General features: G+C 57.9%; 2 protein-coding genes across 3 annotated transcripts; one reads left to right on the top strand and one right to left on the bottom strand.

Moving 5' to 3' along the window:
- The first annotated feature begins 5,548 nt into the window (after window positions 1-5,548).
- On the top strand, window positions 5,549-17,773 carry IMPDH2 (inosine monophosphate dehydrogenase 2). 2 transcript variants are annotated; one of them, XM_067003224.1, is made up of 15 exons: window positions 5,549-5,688; window positions 5,810-5,858; window positions 5,979-6,080; window positions 6,299-6,373; window positions 6,743-6,949; window positions 9,067-9,154; window positions 10,408-10,607; window positions 11,635-11,725; window positions 12,461-12,556; window positions 13,939-14,010; window positions 16,226-16,369; window positions 16,578-16,722; window positions 16,807-16,950; window positions 17,313-17,396; window positions 17,512-17,773. In XM_067003224.1, the coding sequence occupies exons 1-15, from the start codon at window positions 5,591-5,593 to the stop codon at window positions 17,531-17,533; spliced, it is 1,617 nt and encodes a 538-aa protein (XP_066859325.1). In that variant the 5' UTR covers window positions 5,549-5,590; the 3' UTR covers window positions 17,534-17,773. The 2 variants fall into 2 exon arrangements, with proteins under 2 accessions (XP_066859325.1, XP_066859326.1); XM_067003225.1 differs by lacking the exon at window positions 13,939-14,010.
- A 1,485-nt stretch (window positions 17,774-19,258) lies between these two features.
- NDUFAF3 (NADH:ubiquinone oxidoreductase complex assembly factor 3) lies at window positions 19,259-20,504 on the bottom strand. The gene is made up of 5 exons (XM_048073495.2): window positions 20,414-20,504; window positions 20,146-20,338; window positions 19,950-20,016; window positions 19,747-19,847; window positions 19,259-19,587 (listed from the first exon to the last, which is right to left on the bottom strand). Exons 1-5 carry the CDS (start codon window positions 20,467-20,469, stop codon window positions 19,492-19,494), a joined length of 513 nt encoding a protein of 170 aa, XP_047929452.1. The 5' UTR covers window positions 20,470-20,504; the 3' UTR covers window positions 19,259-19,491.
- Between the last annotated feature and the right edge of the window lie 1,162 nt (window positions 20,505-21,666).

Raw genomic sequence — 21,666 nt, 5'->3', positions numbered from 1 at the left:
GAAATGGGAGATCACTCTAGCCAGGCTTGTTATTTGTGCCACAAGCTTCTTGGATGTGGAGAGGTGACTCTGCTTCTAGAACTCGTCTTCCTTGCTTTTCCATCTCATATCCCTTCCCCGTTCCGAAATATATAGGCATATACTTCAATATATATATTACAGTAAAAGAACTTGTGTACAAGCAAGCAAATTTCTGAAGCTTCTGTTGGCCACCACCTGTCTGTATCGAGGAGGAAGGTTCGCCCTCTCTGTTGGGTGTGCACAGGGTAAATCTGCACATAGGATGAAGGTAGGCGTAATGTTGTCTGCTGCTGTGCTTCTCATCCTGGTAGAGGTGTGTGGGCCTAGAGAGGCTTCGAGCCTCTGATGCTTCATGTTGACAGTGGTATTCCTGAGAAAGCAGATGTGCTTGAGTTGGTCGCGAGTACGATTAGTTTGTTCCCTGTGTAGGACTCTGTGCTTAAATAGGTGCAGAGAGGTGAAGTAGCAGCTCACTGTTACTTACTGGTGCCTGCACTCTAGACTTGTAGCTTAGTTTCCCACCTCAGAGTTATGCAAAGGGAAAACAGAATTGGGTTGGTGCCCAGGTCCCAGCGGGTACGTTGGGAAGATGGCACCTGCGCCGTGTGTCATGCTGGAAACTCACCTTCAGCTAAATTCGGCCATCGGGAGTCAGCTGCTGCCTCCTGGTAGGGTGACTGTCAGGGTTGCTAGTGCCACTTCGGCTGTCGGAAGCCTATAATCCCTTCACCATACCTTAGCGACTGAAGTGTCTATCTGTGGCCGTAACTTAAATATTTGATCAATGATTTGAGAGAAACTGCAGACTGACCTGTGCTCAGGTCCCAGTGTGTGCTCTGCAGTACTGCATGTGAAACTAGCTCCGGCGTGCCTGCACTTCTGTGTGAGCCTGCTGCTTTGTCTCCATCAGAGATGTAGTCAGCTGCCAGGTACGAAGTGTACAGGTCGCTTTGTTAGGCGGTTTTGGGAGTCGCTTCTTATTCTAAAAGTTGCTAGGAGCTGGAATAACTCGATGGAATATTAGAGCAGTTTCAGGTTAGGGTTGAACAGATATTTCAGCTGAACTTTCACAAGAAACAGAATTCCATGTTACCTTCCAGCTGGTGCACTCTCCTTACTACCCTTAATAGCAGGATGATCTAAAATCCTAGCAGGAGACAAGTTGTCCTTGGTCTTGGTCTATACTGCTTAGGAGTGGAGGAACTTGGCACGTAGCCGTGGAGATCTCCTAATGATTGGTTTTGTTCTGATAGACTGAATTGTTTCCATTACTTTCTTGTTGTTCAGACCTACATAGGAGATGAGCTTGCTGACTTGGAAGTGGACTGCTGTACTGTTTGTACCGTCTCATCAGAATGTCCACTGTGTTAATTTCATTCCCTATTTTTAGAGACAATCGGTATACTGTGATTTAAGGATTATTTTTCTGGGCCTGGCTTCTAGTCTGGCTCTCTGGAGCTAGTTTAAAAGGTACAGTATTTCTAGGATATAAATACTATGTTCTTTGATAGTGAAGAACAGGATCTGCTCCCTTTTAGGGGCTCATAGGAAGATGTGCACAGAGTAGCACAGACGAGTGCTGTGGCTTGGGGTTGCTATCCAAGTTCTGGGAAGTGTTCCCAGTCAAACGTGTAAAATAGCTTTTTAACACTTTCCTATAACCAGCTTGTTTGAATGCTGCTTAAAGGGCATTCCACCTAGGCTCCGAGAGTGCCAAACTGCTAGCTCTTGTATGCGTGTATATATTAAACGAGAACCCTCCGTGCCCTCTGCCTTGTATGAGACAGGCTGAAAATACGTCAATCTTTAAATAACTAAAGCTGAAAAAGTCAAGCTAGAAGACCCTGCATTGTTGGTTTCGAACTATGCCCATCTTGTCTCTGTGGTATGAAAGGAACTGTAGAAAGCAGAGTATGACTGACTATTGTAAAGCACCTCACACTCTGACATTACTCATGTATTGTCCTCTCTCTTGACACTAATAGCATTGCTTTCTTACAGAAACTTGTAGCCCTCTACACACTTGTCTATGGCACCATTAGGTTTTCATTCACTTTCAAGAGTTGAAGCGTTTTCTTTATGTGGTAATGGCTGAAGCAGCAGACCAGAGTGGTTCTTCGCTCCTGCCTAGAGCGGTGAGTGAAGGGAACAGTCTAGGTGTAGCTTAGCAGGACGTTCGTCTGTTGGCTGCTTTACCCCCAGAGATCTCCTGGGTTTCAGGTAGGAGACAAGGTCTGAAGTAGATCTTGCCTTAAAAGACTTATTGTGATCCCGAAATAAGAATCCTCTTCTGCGCTGTTGCTCCTAGGACAGGAATTAAGAGTCTTGTTCTCGACTGCGTCAGGGCTACCAACTGCTTTGGTGTACTCTGAATGAATTAGGCTATCTTCAGGCCTCCTACACAGTGATAAGAACAGCTCCAGAAGTGGTAGAAATGAGCCCTCTGAGCATACGTGGGGTGGAGGCCTTCGTAATACTGTCGTTGCTCATCTTCTTGCTGATCTGAGTGCTGCTAGACACTAACTGGCTCTGCACAGTCTAACCAAACTGCATTCTTATCCAATTTTAATAGTGACTTACTTGCAATTAGTGTTTGGGCTCTTAAATCACTGTTAAAGCGGGATATAAACTGTCTTCCACCCTATACGGGACTTTTCTCCCCATCTTCTTGCTGGAGCTGCTCCTCTCAAATACTACAGGGAACGTACCTTACTCTATCATTTCAGCCTGTTCCGTCTCACTGGTGCCAATGCATATGAAAAAGCCCTTCTCAACTGCTGGCAGTGCTAACCCGAGCATCTTCCTACCTTAAGAAGCATCTCAAATCTTCTTCCAGAAGTCTCACTGACATGCTGCCCCAAGTCTCTGCAGCAGTTGCTGTGTCCCCTACCTGTCGGTTCCCTTCCGCTGAGCGGCTGAAGCTCAGCTCTCAGCGCCGCAGTCACTTTCCCTCTACAACCCTGTGCATAGCAGCAGTTTGCCTGCTTCTCTGCTCTTATTTGAGCTCATCAGGATGGGGAGGCAGATCGAACCCACTTACAGCAGCAATAAACTGTGTCTAGAACTCGAGGGAACTGCAGGAGAGACCAAGGTGGAGGGGATGTCTCAGAAAGGCAGGGTCCAGTTGCAGCCCAGAGCCTCGCTTGATAATGAGTGTGCAGCCTATATGCAAAATACGTCTTGTCTGTCCCTCCCGTGTTGACCCTGATCTAAACAGCACATGTGATTGGCATCCTGCAAAGTGACCTTCAAAACTCTCCAGTAGCTTTGCCCCGTGAGTAACTCACACTACAAATCATTTTAAAGAGATGCACTCAACTATTTTTTTAATTTAATTTTACTCTTATATTCTCTGCTCTTTGTAATCTGCTTGGAAATAAAATGTTTTTCCCTGCAGCCTTTGTTGTAGTCTGTTTGAGAACCATTAAACTTTGCCTGGTGTTTCCTTTGGAACAGAAGCTAACTTGCCTATTTACTGCCGTGCCCGTGCGCTAGCATCGCAGCTGAGTTCAGTGTGAGCCTCCTAGGTAGGGTTAAGAAACCTTGATAGCACTGTCCTTATTTAAAATAAAGGGTTTATAGGCTAGTTAAACTGATCTTGGTCTGGCACAGTGCCTCCACTTCTGATCCCGTAACAGGTAACGCTGACTCAAGTGCGCGTCCTCGGCAGGCAGAGCTCTCCTTTGGAAGGCGGTGTCTCTGAGCTTGGCCTCCTGAACGAGCCTCTAGGTGTCCTTGCTGGTTCCTGCAGCGAGGGGTATGAGCCTAGGCACGTTGTTTGTTACGAAGGACAGTGCGTTTCTTCTAGCTCCACGGCCCTAGCAAACCCCAAACGCTGGGAAAGGGGTGGCTGGACAGATGAAAACTCTTAGCTGAGAACTGACCCAGGGATTGCCTAAAACCAGGGTGAGATGCAGTCTTTTATAGGAGACTGTCAGGGAACCAGAAGTGAAACGCTGGGCAGTTCGGGGCATAGCCTAATGGCAGGCATCGTTAACATGTGGCTGTAGGAAGGAGATTGCATTGATGTTGGTGTTCACAGTAATAGTAACGAGATCCCTGCTAGTCTCTGGGTTTAAGCTTTGAAGCGTCACTGATTCCTAAGTGTGCGAGGGCCTCCTCCTCTTGGTTTTGTGAGGGCCATCAGAATCCACGCTGCTCCTTCCTCGTAGCAAAGGGAGCATCCCTGCGCTTAGACATGCACCTTCTTTTCCTGCTGGAAACAAAGCCGCGGTCTGACCAGAAACATCTGTAACTTGTAGAAGCTGCAGCCTCTACTCTGTACGGATTACTGCTGTTGAGACCACATGAACTGCCTGAGACTCCTGCTATGGTCCGAAGCATCTCGCTTGTGTGGTTCCCCTACCCTGGGTAAATATAAATGTTAGCATCTACCAAAGCTTATCTAGCTGGTTGCTCTCTAAACTCTGCATTGTGTTTCAGACAACTGACCAAAACATGCTAATCTGAATTACAAAATCGAACCTGACTGCCTAACCTTACGGCATACAAGGGCTGTTTGCTTGAGTTCCACAGGAGACCTGAGCAGCCCTGTCTGTTCTGTGCCCTATAGGTGGGCAACACGAGTAACGTTCTTAAGGCTGCTTGCTGATCTCTGGACAAGGATTTAACCTACTGCAGTAAGAACAGGCAGAGGTACAGGAGCACCATTCTTTAGCTTCCTGAACGTCTTCGGTTTACATTCTTGCTTGCCTTGGAGAGACTGCCATAGCAGAGCAGGGGGAGAAGGGGCCGATCGCTCCCTGGTGCTCTGAGGTCAGACCGGGTGTATCAAGACCTCTGGGGAGGAGGTGTTTCTGTAAGCACATAGCACGTGAGGTTTTCCTGATGCCCTGATGGGTCTGCCAGGAGGGGGAACGCCTCACACTGGAACCAGGATCGCTGCTTTCTGCAACTCCCCTCCATGGTGGGACTCTTTATGCCCCTTTCTCTCCTGGGGGCACGGTGCTGTTGTTGCTCCCTGGAGGCCCTGCTCGGTGGCACGGGCAGGAGGGCGATGCGTGGATGCACCGAGACCCTGCCAGGGGAGCACTGGTCCGTGTGGCCTGGTGCTGTGGCTTTGGGGAAGGGGGCACACATGTTTGGGGTAACACAACCACAGGCTGGCCGAGGTTGGCAGGGACCTCTGAAGGTATTTCCAGGCGGGTTTCGGCTATCTCCAGAGCAGGAGACTGCACAGCCTCCCTGGGCAGCCTGTCCCAGCTCTCCGCCACCTCACAGAACAGCAGCACCCCTCGCACCGAGGCGCAGTTTTCAGCGCCTCAGCTTGCGCCCGCTGCCTCGCCCCGTGGCTGGGGCCCCCAAAAAGAGACCGGCTGCGTCCCCTCGACGCCCCCCCCCCCCCCCAGTCCCCTCTTCCCCTGACTGACCAGCCCCGGTTCCCTCCGCCTGCCCCCGGTGCTCCCGTCCCTTCACCACCCCCCCCGGCCCTCCCCGCTCTCCCTCAGCCCCGGGGCCCCGTTATGGCGGCGGGGCGGGGCGGCGCCGCCTGGGCCCTCGCGGCCGCCGTCGGGGCGGAGCGGGGCGGCGCGGGGCGGCGCGGGGCGGCATGGCGGACTACCTCATCAGCGGCGGCACCGGCTACGTGCCCGACGACGGGCTGACGGCGCAGCAGCTCTTCAGCTGCGGCGATGGGCTCACCTACAAGTGGGGACGGGACGGGGACGGGGGGCGGCGGGTCGGGGGGTCCCGGTTTTTGGGGGGGGGGGGGAGGTGGTAGCGGGGGCCCTGCGGGGTGCTGAGGCCTCTCCTCCTCCCGTTACCGCAGCGATTTCCTCATCCTGCCCGGCTACATCGACTTCACGGCGGACCAGGTGGTGAGTGCGGGCTCGGAGGGGACGGGGCTTCGGGGGGTGGGTTCCGTTTGGGGTTTCGTTTTGGGGTCCCCGCCGCTCAGCCGCTGCCCCCCCCCCCCCCCCCCCCCCCCCATCCCGCAGGACCTGACCTCGGCGCTGACCAAGCGGATCACCCTCAAGACCCCGCTCGTCTCCTCGCCCATGGACACGGTCACCGAGGCGGGCATGGCCATCGCCATGGCGGTGAGTGGCGTCCCGGGGCACCGCGTGGCCGCCCTGCCCGCGTGTGCTCCCGGCGAGGCCCGGCCCCGTCGGGCCCCTCAGGGTTTTATCCCTGCCGTGTCCCCCCCCCACAAGGGACCGATCCTGCCCTCGTCCCCGGCTCCCTGCTGGGGTTCCCTCAGGGAGGGCTTGTGCCCCCCCCTTGCCAGCCGCTCACGGCCACCTCCGTGTCCCCCCAGCTCACCGGGGGAATCGGGTTCATCCACCACAACTGCACCCCCGAGTTCCAGGCCAACGAAGTGCGGAAGGTGAAGGTGAGTGGGCACGGGGGGCGCGGGCCCGCTGGAGGAGCCACAACCACGAGGGGAGGCCGTTAGGTGTGCGGGGCCCCGTGTTTCACGGGGGGGGGGTGCCGGTGTGGTTGTCTGCACAAAGCTCTTGCTTGTGCTGCGCGTTATCCCGTGCTCAGCGTGGGGTTTGAGGACTGAGTGGGAATATTCCCCTTAATTTCATCAAGGAGGTTATTCTGGGAACTCCTGGGAATCTAATGCTTCTTGAGTGAGCCTTGGTGCTGTTCAGTGGCTCGTCCTGTTGGTGGGGTGGTTGCAGACCTCTGTGACCCACCAGGTGTGTATCCATGTTCTGCTCAGCCCAGCGGCGCTGCTCAATCTCTTTCTTTTTAGAAATACGAGCAAGGATTCATCACAGACCCTGTGGTGCTGAGCCCCAACGACAGAGTGCGAGACGTGTTCGAAGCGAAAGCTCGTCACGGATTCTGTGGGATTCCCATCACGGACAACGGGAAGATGGGGGGCAAGCTGGTTGGCATCATCTCATCTCGAGATATCGACTTCCTGAAGGAGTCGGAGCACGACCTGCCCCTCGGCGAGGTGAGCGCCTGTCGGATGAGCGGCACGGTAGGAAGCAGTGCGGCTTGTGGTGAGGAGAAGGGCCGGTGCGCGGCCGTGAGGAGGCTGTGCCAGCTGGAGGTAGCAGGCTCCGTGTTAGCTCTGCCGGGCTGATCCGTGCTTCCAAGGGAGAGCAGCTCCTTTGTTTACATTCCCTCTGTGACTCCTGCAGCGCAGGGATGAGTGGCTGCGCAGTTGGTGTTTGTGCAGCTCCTCCTGCGGGGTTATCTCAGTGCTGTGGGAGCCATCCTCTCCGCAGCTGGTGCTGCCCCTTGGTTTACAAGTTCCCGGTGTTGCTGCTGCTGTCCCGCGTAGTGTCTGGTGCGGGCCGGGGCTGCGGCAGCTGTGCTGTGCCCAGCAAGCCCCCACGCGCTGCTCCTCCTTTTCTGGATCACCTTTTCCTTCATGCCTCATACGTGCTTTTTAAAATAACCCCCTGGACTTGAAGATTGATGGCTTCCCTTTCATAATGCTGCCCTCTCAAACTCTCCTCTCGCAGGAGCACGCCCTGCGGTGCGGTGTTGATTCCCGTTAGCTCTGGTACTCGTGTTACTCGGGGCTGCGTAACCGTACACCTGCGGTGCTGTCGGGTTACAGCAGCGGTGCCTCGGGGCCGGCTGCTGCTCTTGACTCACGACTATTTTTAGCTCTTGCTGACCAAACCTGGTATCACATGCTCATCCTTGTTTGGTTTGAAATCTCCTATAAATACCCCTAACAGAAGTCCTACAGCTGCAGCAGGTTCTAAAAGCGCGCGTGGCCCTTTGAAGCGATGCTGACCCATTCAGCAGAGCTGCCCGAGAACCTCCTCTCATCCTTCCCGAGTGTCATTCAGCACCGTGGAGCTGGAAGCTTGCTGTTAGGGTTAGCTGTTTGCCTCTGTCACCAGACGAGGCTAAGTGGATGAATGTCTCCTAGACCTTTCCCCACCCACAGTCCAGCAGTGGTCTTGCCAACCCGTGCATTGCCATCCAGTTAAACACGCAGCTCTCCTGTAGCTCAGGAAGATCCCACAGACATAGGGAGCACAACTGGGTATTTCTGTGACTTTTTTTTTTTCCATGCTTTTCCTGAGATGTGGGTTTTGTCGGGGGCAGGATTTTGGGTGGATGCAGGCAGGGCGAACATCTTCCCTGACACAAAATGTCTGTTCCTGTGGTATAAATAACTAAAATGTCCCCTCTTTTCTCTGTTACATGTGACTAACTCACCTTCCGTGAGGTTCAAACAGTCTGCCCTTTTAGCTTTGCCTGGCCTTCTTGGGTAACTTTTTATGGAAACGTGAGCTTTGTGATCGCAGAACGCCGTGGGTGGGAAGGGGCCGCGCGGTCCCTCCTCAGCCCCTCTGCCTGAGGCGCCATCAGCTGGAGCAGGTTGCCTGGGGCTGTCTCGGCTGTCTCCAAGGATGGAGCCAGGAGCTAGGACTGCTTCTGCGGGCCGCCCTGCTGACGTTTGATGTCACGGTGAAGGCTGTTTTCCGTATCTCGTGTCAGATATCCCTGTGTTCCAGCTGCGGCCGTTGCCCTTTGCCTTTCTGCTGTGTTTTGGTGCTTGTTTGTCAGGGCGAACGTGGGCGAGCGTGTTTGTTTGGATTCAAGCGACTCCTTTGCCCCAGTGACCTTCCCAGCAGCAGCGGGCTATTCTGAGCAGAGTCCTGCCAGAGCCCGGTGCTGGGGGCTGCTGCGAACGCAGGGCCGGGGGCAGCGTTTCTGCCGGAACAGCAGGGGGCTCTGGAAGCGTCTCCAGCCCTTAAATGCCTTTGCCCTATTAAAAGGGAGGCTGTTCGGGTGACATCCCAAGCAAGGGTCATCCGAGAGTCGTCCCTCGCTTGGCAGTGCTCTCCCTCGGCTTGCTGAGGCCCCCTGCCATCTCCTGGCTTCACTGCACCGATGGGTTTGGGGGCTGAGCGTGACAGATCCCATCTGGCCACCGCTTGCACGGGGACAGAGCATTGGAGGCTGTTCCCGTGCGGTTCTGGAGGCGCGTTGCTGTGCTGTGGGCTCCTTTGTCTGCGGAGCACTTCACGTGGGCAAAGGGGTTTGGTATTTTCAGATCCATGCGCGGGAGTTTGTGTGACTTGATCTCCTCCCTCCCACTAGATTATGACAAAGCGGGAGGATCTTGTTGTGGCCCCAGCTGGCGTCATGTTGAAAGAAGCAAATGAAATTCTGCAAAGAAGTAAAAAAGGTACCTACGAGCGTCTGTGACGCAACGGAGAGCTTCGGGAGCTGGGAGCAGCAGTGGGAGAGAGGGGGCACGTGTCCCCGAGGGGGTGGAACACGGAGGGGCTGCGTGCCAGCACGAGGGAAGGAGAGCGGGGAGAGAGTGCCCGCAGCCCTCTGCCAGGGTACAGAGTTCACGTGCGTTCATCGCAAAGCTGTTTGAAGCTGGGGGATTCTTGGCAGCCCGGGGACTGAAAAGCGCCTGGCTGTCCGGCCACACGTCTTCAGTTCTGGCACCCGCTTCAGCTCTGTTTGGGTCTGGTTGTTTGACTTCAGCACAGCGTCGTGGATTTAATTATTAAAAAGGTGCGCTTTTCCTGCAGTAAGTGTGAAAATACTGAGTCGTTTTCCAGCCCTGCCCACTCCTCGGTCTGTTTGCTGAGCCAGGGCTGCTGGCACCCTCACCCACCGCTAGTGAGGACAGGCAGGTTCATTTATGGATCCTTGGCAGAACGAGGACTGGCCACAAGGTTGTGGTTATAATTAGAAAGTTGTTATTGCATAAAAATGTCAGCAATCAGCATAGCTCATTATCTACAATTTCTAGCACTTAGCATGGTTGCACAGAATTTCTACAGTTCTCGGCTACACGGATTATTCTCAGTTACGCAGATTTTTCAGTCACCTGGACCCTCGGCAGATTGGATCAAATTCTTAATAATGAGCACACAATAAAGTAATCGTAACTCAGGCTCTGCCTAAAAGAACGCGAGCCCCTCGCTCCTCAGAGGCAGCAGAAGATGGCGGGGCCATCCCTGGCCGCTTGGGACTGGCAGCTTGTGCCATCCAGCAGCAGTTCTGGCCCGAGTCCCGCTCAGGGCTTGCAGCTGCTTGATTTTACAAGGCCAGTGCTCCCCATGCCATTACGAGTCCCCTTCCCTGGTGGGTGTCACCGTGTCAACCCAGCTTTGATAATGCTGATGGCTTTAATTACCCTGCTGATGGGTGTCCCCACGCCCTGGTGCCACAGAGGGGGAGAAAGGAGGAGGGAAGGTGATCCGAGAGCAGCCTGCTTGCACGTTACGGATGCTTGCCTTCCTGTTGGTTATGCTAGCCCTATTACCAGGGGGCAGGAGCAGGGGGTGCCTGTCACAGGCCAGATTTGATAACACACCTCTTCGAATCACCATTTCCTCGCCAGTTCCTGCCTGCCTGCTGCTCCTGGTCTGCCACACTGCTCCAGGGCCTAATGCGTGGTGATGTTCTGTTTGTTTCAAGGCAAGCTGCCAATTGTTAATGAGGACGATGAGCTGGTGGCCATAATTGCCCGCACGGATCTCAAGAAGAACCGGGACTACCCTCTGGCCTCGAAGGACTCCAAGAAGCAGCTGCTGTGTGGCGCCGCTATCGGGACCCACGAAGACGACAAGTACCGGCTGGACCTCCTGGTGCAGGCTGGCGTGGACGCAGTGGTGCTGGTGAGCCACCGCCGGCAGCAGCGCTGGCCCCAGGGGCTGGGTGGGCTGGGGATCCCATGAGAATGAATCCCTCTGACAGTGGGACAGCAGCAGGGCAGTTACAAAAGGACCTGTAATGAGAAGTGTTGGAATGTGACCGTTTACTGACCTCTCAGTTTCATTCAGGTTGGAGTCCCCATATTTATCCTGCCTGGAAATTTGTGTGGCCTTAAGGGACTATGTAGGATGTGGCAGAGTTCTGAAGGCTGAGAAACGCTGTCAGTTGATGCCATCCCCTGTGACATTTCTGACTAGCTTTCTGTGTCTGACTTGCAGTTTTCCTTCAACCGTTCAGCGTTTGTTGTTGTTTGAGTCTCTTAAACTGCCTGGTGTTCAGGGTCGCGGAGCTGGAGTCATCAGCCCAGAGCTGCTCTGCCAGTCTCCGCTCTGGCGTGTAAGCTTTCAGGCACAGCAGTCACTGCTGGTATTTGCACATTGTTTTCTCATCGATTGTTGGCTGGCAAGTCCTGTTGGCCTGCTCTGAGGGCACTGCTGAGCAGTGTTGCAGCTGGAAACGTTTAACAGACGCTGCCAGTTGCCTGGGCCGCTGAGGATTGGCAGGGCGTGATCGCTAGGTGGTCGACATCTGGTATTTCAGCTGTTCTGCTGCACAGCAGGGAGGGATGCATTCCTCCTGCCTTTGTTTCACCTGCAGTTTGAGACGAGGCTGATGGTAGAGCAGCTGGTTCTTATGTGCAGCCAGACCTGCTGCTTGTTACTGTAGGTAGTGGGGAAGCTGCAGGATTTTAGCGTGAAGGATATTACTGAAGTCTTTATGATAAAACTGCCTCACACGGGGAGGTGCATTGCTGTCCGGACAGCAGCTTCTCCTCTGGTTCTGTGCTCAACTTGGGGTGTTATATTTGGCTGCTCAGCCAGCCTAGCAGAGATCCCAGAAAGCAGAGTAAAGATCCGAGGTTCTTCCAGAGCTGCATTTATAACCTTTTTGTAGAAATGGTCATTGAAATTGGGTTTCTTTCTGTTGCAGGATTCCTCGCAGGGGAACTCCATCTTCCAGATCAACATGATTAAATACATTAAGGAGAAGTACCCCAACCTACAAGTTATTGGAGGAAACGGTAGGCATGCGTTGAAGACTTCCCATTTCTGAAGTATGTTTGCTTCTTAGGCATAGAGGGTGCTGCAGGGACGTGAATGAGATGAGCCTGTTGGTAAACGTCTGAACTTAAAATGGTGTCAGCTCACTTGTGGAACGGAGGAAGACCGCTCTGCAGATACAGGGCAGTACCTGCTGCTGCCACTGCTGCAAATATTTTGAAACCTTCATTCTGCAGCACCGTGTGCTACAGTGCTTGGTAGCCTCTAACTAAGAGCCTATACATTAGCCTCTTCTACGCACCAGTTTTAAATTTTGGGTAATAATACTGAATATTGCTATCTGCAGAGATCTAATGGAAACATTCCCTGCCTCTTGACTGCAGAGTTCAGCAGTCCTTGTCTTTACCAGGCTAGCATGTTACGGGTGCTGCAGTTAACCTGTGCTCTACCCTCTCTGCCTGGTGTGGCCCAAAGGGTGTTTGGCACCAGGCGGTGCCTTCGGTTACCTCAGCCTTTGGGTATAAGGTGGCCTGACAGACGGCTGTCATCTCATCTAATGGGGGCAGCTGGAACAGAACTCGACTGCCGCTTTTGCAGAGAGGCGTGGTGGCAGAGGACAGGCAGCCCCGGCTCTGGCATGGGTGCACAGCTGGTGTGGGGGGGGGGGGTGCAGCCCCGGGGACAAGCACCGGGGCAGAGCAGGGGCATGCACAGCTCTGTTTGTCTCTCTTCAAACCAGTTTCTGCTCCCCACAGTTGTGACCGCTGCTCAGGCCAAGAACCTCATTGACGCAGGGGTCGATGCCCTGAGAGTCGGGATGGGCAGTGGCTCCATCTGCATCACGCAGGAAGGTGAGAGGGATCGGCTGTCCTCCCCACTAGGCTGAAGACATCCGTTCTGTAGAGGTACTCTGCTGAAAAGCAGCCCAGCCCGGACAGACTTCTCCCGCTGCGACGGCAGCGTCTAACAGCAGGCCAGCTCCTGCCCCTTTGTCCAGGACACACATCACTGGGCTCAAACCTTTGGGGTGGCAGCAGCAGCAAAGGCATTTCCCAGTACTGACCCGCACTGGGTAGAGCAGGTGTGGCACGCGCGGCTTTGCCCGGCAGGAGCCGCTGCCTCAGGGTGGGGTGGGCTCGGTGGGCAGCTCTGTGGCGAGAGGGACCTGCCAGATCCCCGGTGCTGCCAAAAGCAGCCGTGGGGACGGGTTTAATGCACCAGGCTCTCTGCTCCCCTTCCCTCCGGCAGTAGTGTGCGTGGTGCTTGAGTATTGTCTGCTGGGCCTGATGCCTTTCTGCAACTTCCAGGCTGGAATGGGGTTTCTGGCCGTCGTCTCTGCGGTTAGCTGGAGCTTGTGCTGGGCAGAGGCAGTGCCACCCTTAGCTAAGAGGCGGAGAGGGTGTCCCCAGGGCCTGCAGAAAGGCTGCTCTGAGGACGGGCTCAGTCCTCGTGTTCTGAGACTGGCAGGTGAGGGGCAGAGGGGGTACTGTGAGGTGCCGCGGCCTGTGAGCACCTTGGTCTTTGCCACGGGAGGCAGCAAGAGGGTGGCCGACGGGTGAAGGTGCTGTGTTAGCGCTCCGCTGGTTGCAGTGTGGAGCCTTAGAGCAGCCCCGGACCCAGACTGTGCTCTTGCTTTGCCTGCTGCGGGCGCAGTGGCTGCGGGGGGTTCCCAGCCAGGGCAGGCTGCCCCGGGTGACCTTTATGGGGAGGCTGCGGTGCCCTTGGCCGCCTCCCAGCCGGCATCAGAGCGATGCCTCCACGGCAGGAGCAGAACCAGGATGCACGTGTCCTGCTCTGGCCCTGAGGCAGAGGCATGCTCTGCTCTGCGGCACGGTGAACATCTCCAGAGGGTGCCGCAGGAGGTAGGGCTGGGTGCTGGCTTGGGGGAAGGAGCAGAGCAGAGCCAGAACATGGCACGCCACAGCAGATGGGGTTGCAGAACTCTTAACCACAGCTCCCCAGGTTTTTGGCCCTCTTTAGGGCAAGAGCTCTGGTTCTCGGGGTTAGCGGGTTACCTCTCTGGATGGCTGCTGGGGCAGGGCGAGCATGCGCTGTGCACAGCCAGGCCTGGCTGCCTTGGGACTGGCCTCTGGCTTGGCTCGGGCTAGGAAGGGTCTGCGAGGTCAGCTCTGTCCCACACCGTATGCTCTGCCTAGTCGCAGGTCACTGCTGGGGTCCTTTGTTCTGCTGCTGTTCTTCTGTCTCTAAAATGTGTGTGTTTGTTTTTGTTTAGCTGCTCCAAAGATCCCTCCAGACCTAAAGTCCCACAGCCCCAAATGCCCTTCTACTGTCACGGGCACCTATAGTAAGTCACTTGCCCTGTTCCCAACCCTAATTACGTGTCTTGAAGCAGGACCCTGATTTGGCTGCACATGGCCCTACTGCTTGTTTGAGAATAATTTAGCTGTAGATGCACTTGGGGTTTTGTGGCTTTGGATACTGGTTTTGAATCTGAAATTGAAGCTGAGAAGCCTTTCTGAATTCCTAAAGCAGGGTCCCAGCTGTCAAAACTGATGGCGTTCAGGCCTGTCCACCCTCCACTCCAAAGTCCAGTTCAGGAGCCTTCTGGCAGCATCTGCTGGCTCTCTAGCTGGGCGTGCACTTGCTGATCCAGCACCGGGAGACAGTCCCCAAGCAGTCCTTGATCCTCCTCTAAATCTGGCCCCAGTTGTGGGGAAGTTGTGCACTGGCTGAGCTCCGCTTGAAGCTGGCTCCCCTGGGGGTTACAAAGGGACTTGGCTGCACGTGGCCAGCTCGGCAGCTGCGTACCAGAACCACATCTTTTCCCGCTGACGCCCGATCCTTACGGGGAGAGAAAGGGCTCCCCCCACCCAGCACAGGGTGCAGCTCTGTCTGCTCTGCACCTCTCTGATGCTACCTGAGCAGACGCCGAAGGTGACCCTTGGTTTTTGCCCTTCCTCCCTGTTTTGAAGCACCTCAAAGGGAAAGGGGTTTCTGCTGAAGATCCTGGAAGGTTTTCTCCAGCGGTTGATCTTGTAGGGCCACCCTTTGCAGATATGCTAAAAAAAGACAAACCCTCACCCCCACTACTTGGTGTGTGCGTGCTCTGAACCCTGCTTTGGAAGCCTGCACTTGGAAGCTGTGGCACTGGGCACTGGGACAGCCAGAGCAGCGTGATGCTCCCAGGGGCCCCGAGCCAAGCAGTTCCTTAAAGGGCTGGTCTCAGTGGTTGCTGTCGTGAGGTTTCCGCAGGCTCCGTCTCCTGGTTCCGTCTATGGCACAGTCTCGTAGACCCCAGGCTTCAGACCCTCCCGAATCACTTCCTTCTCTCCACAGAGCTCTTCCTTTGCAGCATTTTGCAGCCTCAACGTGGCCTTTAGCAGCGCGGTACCAAGTGAGACCATCTCTTTAAGCCTAACGCCATTCATCTTGTACCTGGCAGACACTCCCTGGCTGGCTGAGACCTAGCTTGACGCAGTTTTGTTTAATTAAAACCATTTCTTTCACGATCCCTGCCTGGCTTCCCTCTCTCAGCACTTGCTGCTGAGCTCTGGGAAGGGAGCAATCGCAGCCTCTTGGCCTTGGCAAACATGTCAGGGATGTGCGCTGCCAGCGCTGCTGCCAGCAGCCTAAACCACACCTGCAGTTTGCACTCCGAAGTACTAATCCTGCATGTCCGTAATCTTATCTGCTGCATCAGACTAACTGACTGAAGAAAAGGCTTCCAGTTAATTGTGGGGAAGGGAAGTCTCCACGAGAGGAGCTTATCTCAGCATACTTGCATGCCTGCAGCTGACAGACGTGTTACAAGACATGCCCTGTGCTGGTTTTCCCTCAAGCCTTCCATGCTCAGTGGAAAGCCTCTAACCGCTAGCGACTGGGAAGAGCAGGTAAATCCGGAGCTAATGAACTCTCTCCCATGGGGCAGCTAAACTCGACCAAATCCTCATTGCCTCGCAGGGCAGGAACAAAAATGACTTCCTGTACGCCATCTAATCATCCTGCGCGTTTCCTTTTCCACTGCTGCATGTGTGTTTGTGTGTGTGTGCGTGCAGATATATATATATATATATAAACACGTGTACATGTATATATACATATCAGCTCTCTCCCAGCCAGCTGCCTTGCCATGCCAGGGGCACACCGGGCGGCTGCTGGTACACAGCGAAGGGCTGGCACTGCGAGGAGAAGGGGCGAGAGGCGGGATGTGGCTAGGGGTGCTCTGGAGAGGGGCTTTCGGAGTCTGCCCCGCTTCCTTCCCCAGCTCCCTGCCTGCTCGGGAGGAGCCGGGAGTCCTGGCTTGCCCCAGGTGTTCGACCAAAGACCCCAGAGCCCAGGTCACCACAGCCCTTGGAGCTGGGGGCTGCGAGGACGTCCCAGCAGGCACCTCCCAGGCATCGGCTTCTCTTGCACCGCGGCCTGGGGAAGGAGCCTCTGGGGATTTGTGCGTTCCTGAGTGCTGGAGCATGTGTGTGCTGCAAGCCTGAAGGGCCTGCTGGGGTGGGGACGCGCTGCTGCACGGCACCTCACCCCTCTTGCTGCTCTCTCCCCACCTGTAGTGCTGGCGTGCGGCCGCCCCCAGGCCACGGCGGTGTACAAGGTGTCCGAGTACGCCAGGAGGTTCGGCGTCCCCGTGATTGCAGACGGAGGGATCCAGACAGTGGGGCACATAGCCAAGGCCCTCGCGCTTGGGGCCTCCACAGGTGAGCACCCGGCTCGTGCGCGCTGTGCCACGTGGGCAGCGCCCCAGCAGGGGCTCTGCACGGCACTGGACTGGGCACAAGGGTCCACACCTGCGGGAGGCTGTGGGCAAGGGTGTGCAGCACAGGTCGGGGAGCCGTGCCCGTCGCCCCAAGGGTTTGGGGGCCTTCCTGCTGCTGACACGCTGCTCTTGGTGATCCCTTGCACTAGTGATGATGGGCTCCCTCCTGGCTGCCACCACGGAGGCCCCGGGCGAGTACTTCTTCTCGGATGGGATTAGGCTGAAGAAATACCGTGGCATGGGCTCGCTAGATGCCATGGACAAGAACCTGGGCAGCCAGAATCGGTATTTCAGGTGAGAGATGGTGCTTTGGGGCAGCAGAGCAAGCTTTTGGGACCTATCTGCTTCACAGACTTTCTCAATTTTGCTCCCCTGCAGCGAGACAGACAAAATCAAAGTGGCCCAGGGGGTCTCTGGCGCGGTGCAGGATAAGGGCTCTATCCACAAGTTCATTCCGTACCTGATTGCTGGGATCCAGCATTCCTGCCAGGATATCGGTGCCAAGAGCCTGACCCAAGTCCGGTGAGTGCTTCCCCTCGCTTCCTTGTCCCTGGTCGGGACACGGTGCTGCCCGGTGGGGTCTCTGTGGGCTGTGCCCTCGCTGCAGTGTGTTCTGCACTCTGCTGTAGCCTCGTCTCGCTGCCTGCTACATTTGCCAGCTCCAGAGCTGCAGGAGCGTGGTCTCCCATGGCACGTTCTGCTGGCTGGGCCTGAAATGTGGTGGTACCTTACTCTGCCTGGCTCTCAGGAGCACAGCAAAGATCCTTCTGGCCCCAGCTGGAGGAACCAGTGCCTGCCTAGTCTCAGCTGCTTCAGGGGAACGTGTCAGAGCCTCTTTTCCCTGGACTCTGGCTGGCATGTGACTGGCTGTCCTTCCTCCTCAGAGCCATGATGTACTCGGGAGAGCTGAAGTTTGAGAAGAGGACGACGTCTGCCCAGGTGGAAGGAGGGGTTCATGGCCTCCATTCGTAAGTGCCTCTGCCTGGGGCAAGTGCTCATCCCTCAGCACCTTGTGTTCCTAGCTGCACTTTTGGCCCTTTCAGGTTGGTAAAAGGTCTCTCTGGTTTGCTGCTGTCCTCACAGGTACGAGAAGCGCCTCTTCTGAAGGAGGCCCGTTTGTGTCCGTCATTGTGCCACTCAGCCCTGTGCCACCCCGCGCGGGAGCTGCTCGTGCTGCAGAAGTGCCATTCTTTGTGTGGACTGCCTGGAGCTCCCTGTGTCTGTTGGCTGCTTCATTATCACCTTCAAGGCTCCGCCAGCTACCCAGGAACAGTGCTCCTGGGCTGGTGCCTGGAACCTTGCACGTGTTGGCCGTGTTTTACAATAAAAGAGGAAAAGATGTGCAGTTGGTGTGTGTCCAGACCCCAAGCCAGCCCTCCCCTCTGTATGGCCCTTGCAGATTCTCCTTCTATGGCACTGTCCTTCCCATCCTGCACCCTCAAGGGTGGAGGAACAATGTGAGCGAAAAGGCAAGAAGCACTCTGAGTTCAGAAGTATTAAAAAAACAAGTATTTGGGTGCCCCAGGCACTGTCACAGCTCCAGGGGGCTTTGCTGGGGTGTCACTGAGAAGTCATGAATCTCCTTCCAAGCCGCTAAGGGGAGCTGATGTCCCCAAAAGGGGCACTGAGGGGAAAACAGGAACAGTCCCTTGACAGGGCTGAACAGTTAATGCAGCTCAGGGCGTTAACAAACCAGCCTGGCTGAGAGCAGAAAAGGAGTGGCCCCTGGGCAGGAAAAGAAGGGGTTGTCACGGGGCCTTTAACCACTGCTGGGAGCTGCAAAACTGCTGCGGGCCCTGCTCAGGCTGGTGCAGTGACGAACGTGTAGGTGCTTGTGTACGTGTGCAGCCCTACACCTGCCTGCACCCACGGGGCCCTCAGAGCTGTGTTTTCCCAGGCTGGGCATTCTCCTCCCCATCATGTCCTCCCCTAAGTGTCCCCTAACATCTCCCACCCCTGCACCACCCAACCCAGTACCAACCCCGTGCTGGGGGCACCGTCCTGCCGCAGGAGCCTGTTGGCATCAGGGCTCTGGCAAGGGCACACCGTGTGTCTGGTTGCTGGCAGGCACGTCGACAACGAACTCAAACACAGGCTCACAACCAAACAGCAGCTTGTGGGCCCATAAATGGGGGGGGAGGTTTGTTTTTCTGCATGACTGCCCATCAAACCACTCCTGACCGCCCTGGTTAGCTTGCAGCACCAGGTGCCAAAGGTATTTCACACCTGTAGCAGTTCCGCCCCCCCCCAGCCAAACGCAAACATTACCCTTGCTGACAGGAGCTCATTTACCACCCGTGTTTTGTGGCTCGAACACTGCCTGAAAAAAGAGCTCCATAGAATGGCACCATCAAATTAGATTTACACTTGCTAAAAGCAGAGCCTTGAATTACAAACTAATCATATCAGCGCCAAACATTAATTAGCACAGCCCGCTCGTTGAGCAAAGCTAAGCCACGGCCTGACTGAAAGCCAGGGACTGCAGCAGAATCCCCTCTGCGGGGCTGTGGAGGTGGCAGGAGGCTGAGCTTCGGCACAACCCCCCCCATGGGGAACAGCACCCTGCTCTGCATCCCCTGCTTGAGCTGTTCAAGCCTGCAGGGAGAGGGAGAGCAAGCACCACGGGTAACCCACAGCAGCCGGGGGCTCCCCAGGGACCCCACCGCTGCGGGAGGTACAGAACCCCGCAGCAGAGCCTCGGGCAGGCTGGGGACACTGCTGGGCAGCGCCGCGTGCCTGTGCTCACACCAACGGCGCTGCTGGCAAGAGGCACGCGTAGCCTAACAGCTCATCGCAGCTCTGCCGTGCGTTAACCACCGGACAAGTGCGCTGTACTTCCACGTTATGTGTATTCTCCAGGGGGAGCCCCCCCAGCGTGCCGGGGGCTGTGCAGCCCTGACCTCTCCCAACACCCTCCTGCACGCCGAGAGCCGCTGCTGGGCAGCCGGGCTCTGACAGTTCCTTCCGCGGCGTTTCTCCCTCGGGAGCAGCGATGGGGGAGCGCAGCAGCCCCCGCACACCCGGCAGGCGAGGGGCTCGGTCCGTGGCGGAGGCGGGCGGCACCTAGGCCTCCGTGTAGGTGCCCCGCGGGGGGATGAGCCCGGCAGCTACGAGGCGCCCTTCATTCGTTAGGAAGTTGAAGGTGGCACAGGCGTTTGGCTGGGAAACGAAAGAGGATGAAGGGGTTGGGAAGGTGAAGGGGTCGCACTGCCCCTGTCCGTGCAGGGGGCTGCCCCCAGCCGAGGGCAGACCCCTGAGGCAGGACCCCCTCCCTCCGGCCCGCCTGTCCCCCAGGACGCCCCCACGTCCCCCCCTCACCGTGTCCTGCACATCCACGGCGATCCCGCACGCCCGCATCTGCTTCACCACGGCGGGATGGAGCCGCTCCACCCTGTCCCCGGTACCCAGCACCAAGATCTCTGCAACGGGACGCGGCGGGGGCAGAGGGGGGCTGGCGGGGACCCGAGCCCCCGACGCCTTCCCCTAAGGGTGCCCGGAGGAGGGGTGGCTGCCCCACGTACCGATCGGGGGCTCCAGCAGCCGGAACAGCGACAGGCTCTGAAAGGAGATGTCCTGGTAGGAGCCGACCTGCGGGGACAGCGCGGTCCTGAGCGGGGCGGCTCGGTACCGGCACCGGCACCACACCGGTCCCATACCGGCCCCATTCCCGGTCCCATTCCCGGTCCCGTTCCCGGTCCCTTCCCGTCCCGCACTCACGTTCCACTGCAGGATGGCTCGGGGCAGCACGGCGCAGGGCCCCACCACCACGCTGCCGCTGATGGTGAAGCCGCGGATGCTGTAGCCCTCGATGAAGGGGCTGCTGGGGTTCTCCGGCTGCAGCACCGTCACCCGCGTCCGCCGGTACAGCTCGTCGTCCGACGGCAGCAGCCGGTAACCGCGGCACGGCGCCCTGCGGGGACCCGCGGCGCCTCAGTACCGGCGGGGAGACCCCCACCGAGCCCCCCAGGACCCCCCCGGCCCGCACCGTGCCGCCAGCCCCGCTCCCTCCCGGCCCAGCCGCCTCAGCGCCGCCGCCGCCATTTTGTCGCCGCCGGATGCGGGGCGCGGCCCCGCCCCTCCCGGTGCCCCCCCCCCCCCCGTTCCCCCCCCCCCCCCCATCCCGCCCGGTCTCCACGCGTGGCGCCCCCGTGGGCTCGGGGCCGTGGGGGTGCTCGCCCCCTCTCACCATCGCTTCTCGCCCCCCCCCCCCAGCCCCAGCCCGTGACAACGGCACCCGTGGGGAGGGGCCCGGGCTGCCCTGACACGGGGCGGCGGGGACAGCGGGGCACACCGGGGGACACCGGGGGGGGACACACGGGGGGGGTCCCGTGGCGGTGGCCCCGTAGCGGGGCTGAGGCCGGGGACTCCGGTGGCGGGCGGCTCCGCTGGCGCCGGGTCCGCCCGGGGCGGGCTTTGGCCCCGGCTCCGGAGCAAAACCGAAACCGGCAGCGCCGGGAAGGGGAAGCGGGCGGCACGGCGGCGGAGCGCTGCCTCCGGGGCTCCCCGCTCTGCCCCGGCCGTGCCCGGGGGTCCCCCCCGGTCCCGCGCCACCGGGGAGGTCACCGGAGCTGCGGGTGCCCGGCGGGCGGAGGTGAGCGGCGGCGGGCAGCGCCGCGCCGCACCGGGGAGGCGGCGGGGGGCTCGTCCGCCCTGCACCGGGGGGCTCGGGGGGGGACCGGGGGGCGCGGAGCCCCGCGGGGGGACGTGGGGGCCGTCCCCGCGGCCGTCCCGCCGAGAGCGGGGCGCTCAGCCCCGGAGCAGCGGGGACCGGGCGGTGCTGGCCGTGCCCACCGGGCTCCTGCTGCCCCGTGGGGCTGCGGGCGATGCCCCCGGTGCGGGGTGGGGAGCCCCGGTGTCGCCCCGTGGCACGGCGGAGCCCCCGCCAGCCCCGCCGTGCTGCCGTGGCCTCCCCGGTTCCCGTTTCCCCTTCTCTCCGTGCTGTGCTCGGCGGGGAGCTGGGGGCACAGCGGCGGGGGGCCGGGACGGCAGCCACAGCCCCCTCCCCATGCCATGGGGCTGGATCCAGGGACAGGTGTATCGGGAATCCCCGGTGTCGGTAACGGAACCGCTCCCGCCAGCCCACCGGGACCCCCCTACAGGGGTAGGGGAGCCGTCGGGATTCCCCACACGGCAGGGGACGGTTTCATTTCCCCGGGTGCCCGAGGGGCTCCTTGCCAGGGCTGGGTGACACGGGGCTGGCGGCAGCGGGGGGGCCGCGCTGTGCCAGTCTCCGGCACC

Source organism: Anser cygnoides, chromosome 10 (assembly GCF_040182565.1).
Source record: "Anser cygnoides isolate HZ-2024a breed goose chromosome 10, Taihu_goose_T2T_genome, whole genome shotgun sequence".
Lineage (NCBI taxonomy): Eukaryota > Metazoa > Chordata > Aves > Anseriformes > Anatidae > Anser > Anser cygnoides.
Note: the sequence above shows the minus strand (reverse complement) of the source record. Positions and strands in the feature narration are given on the sequence as shown.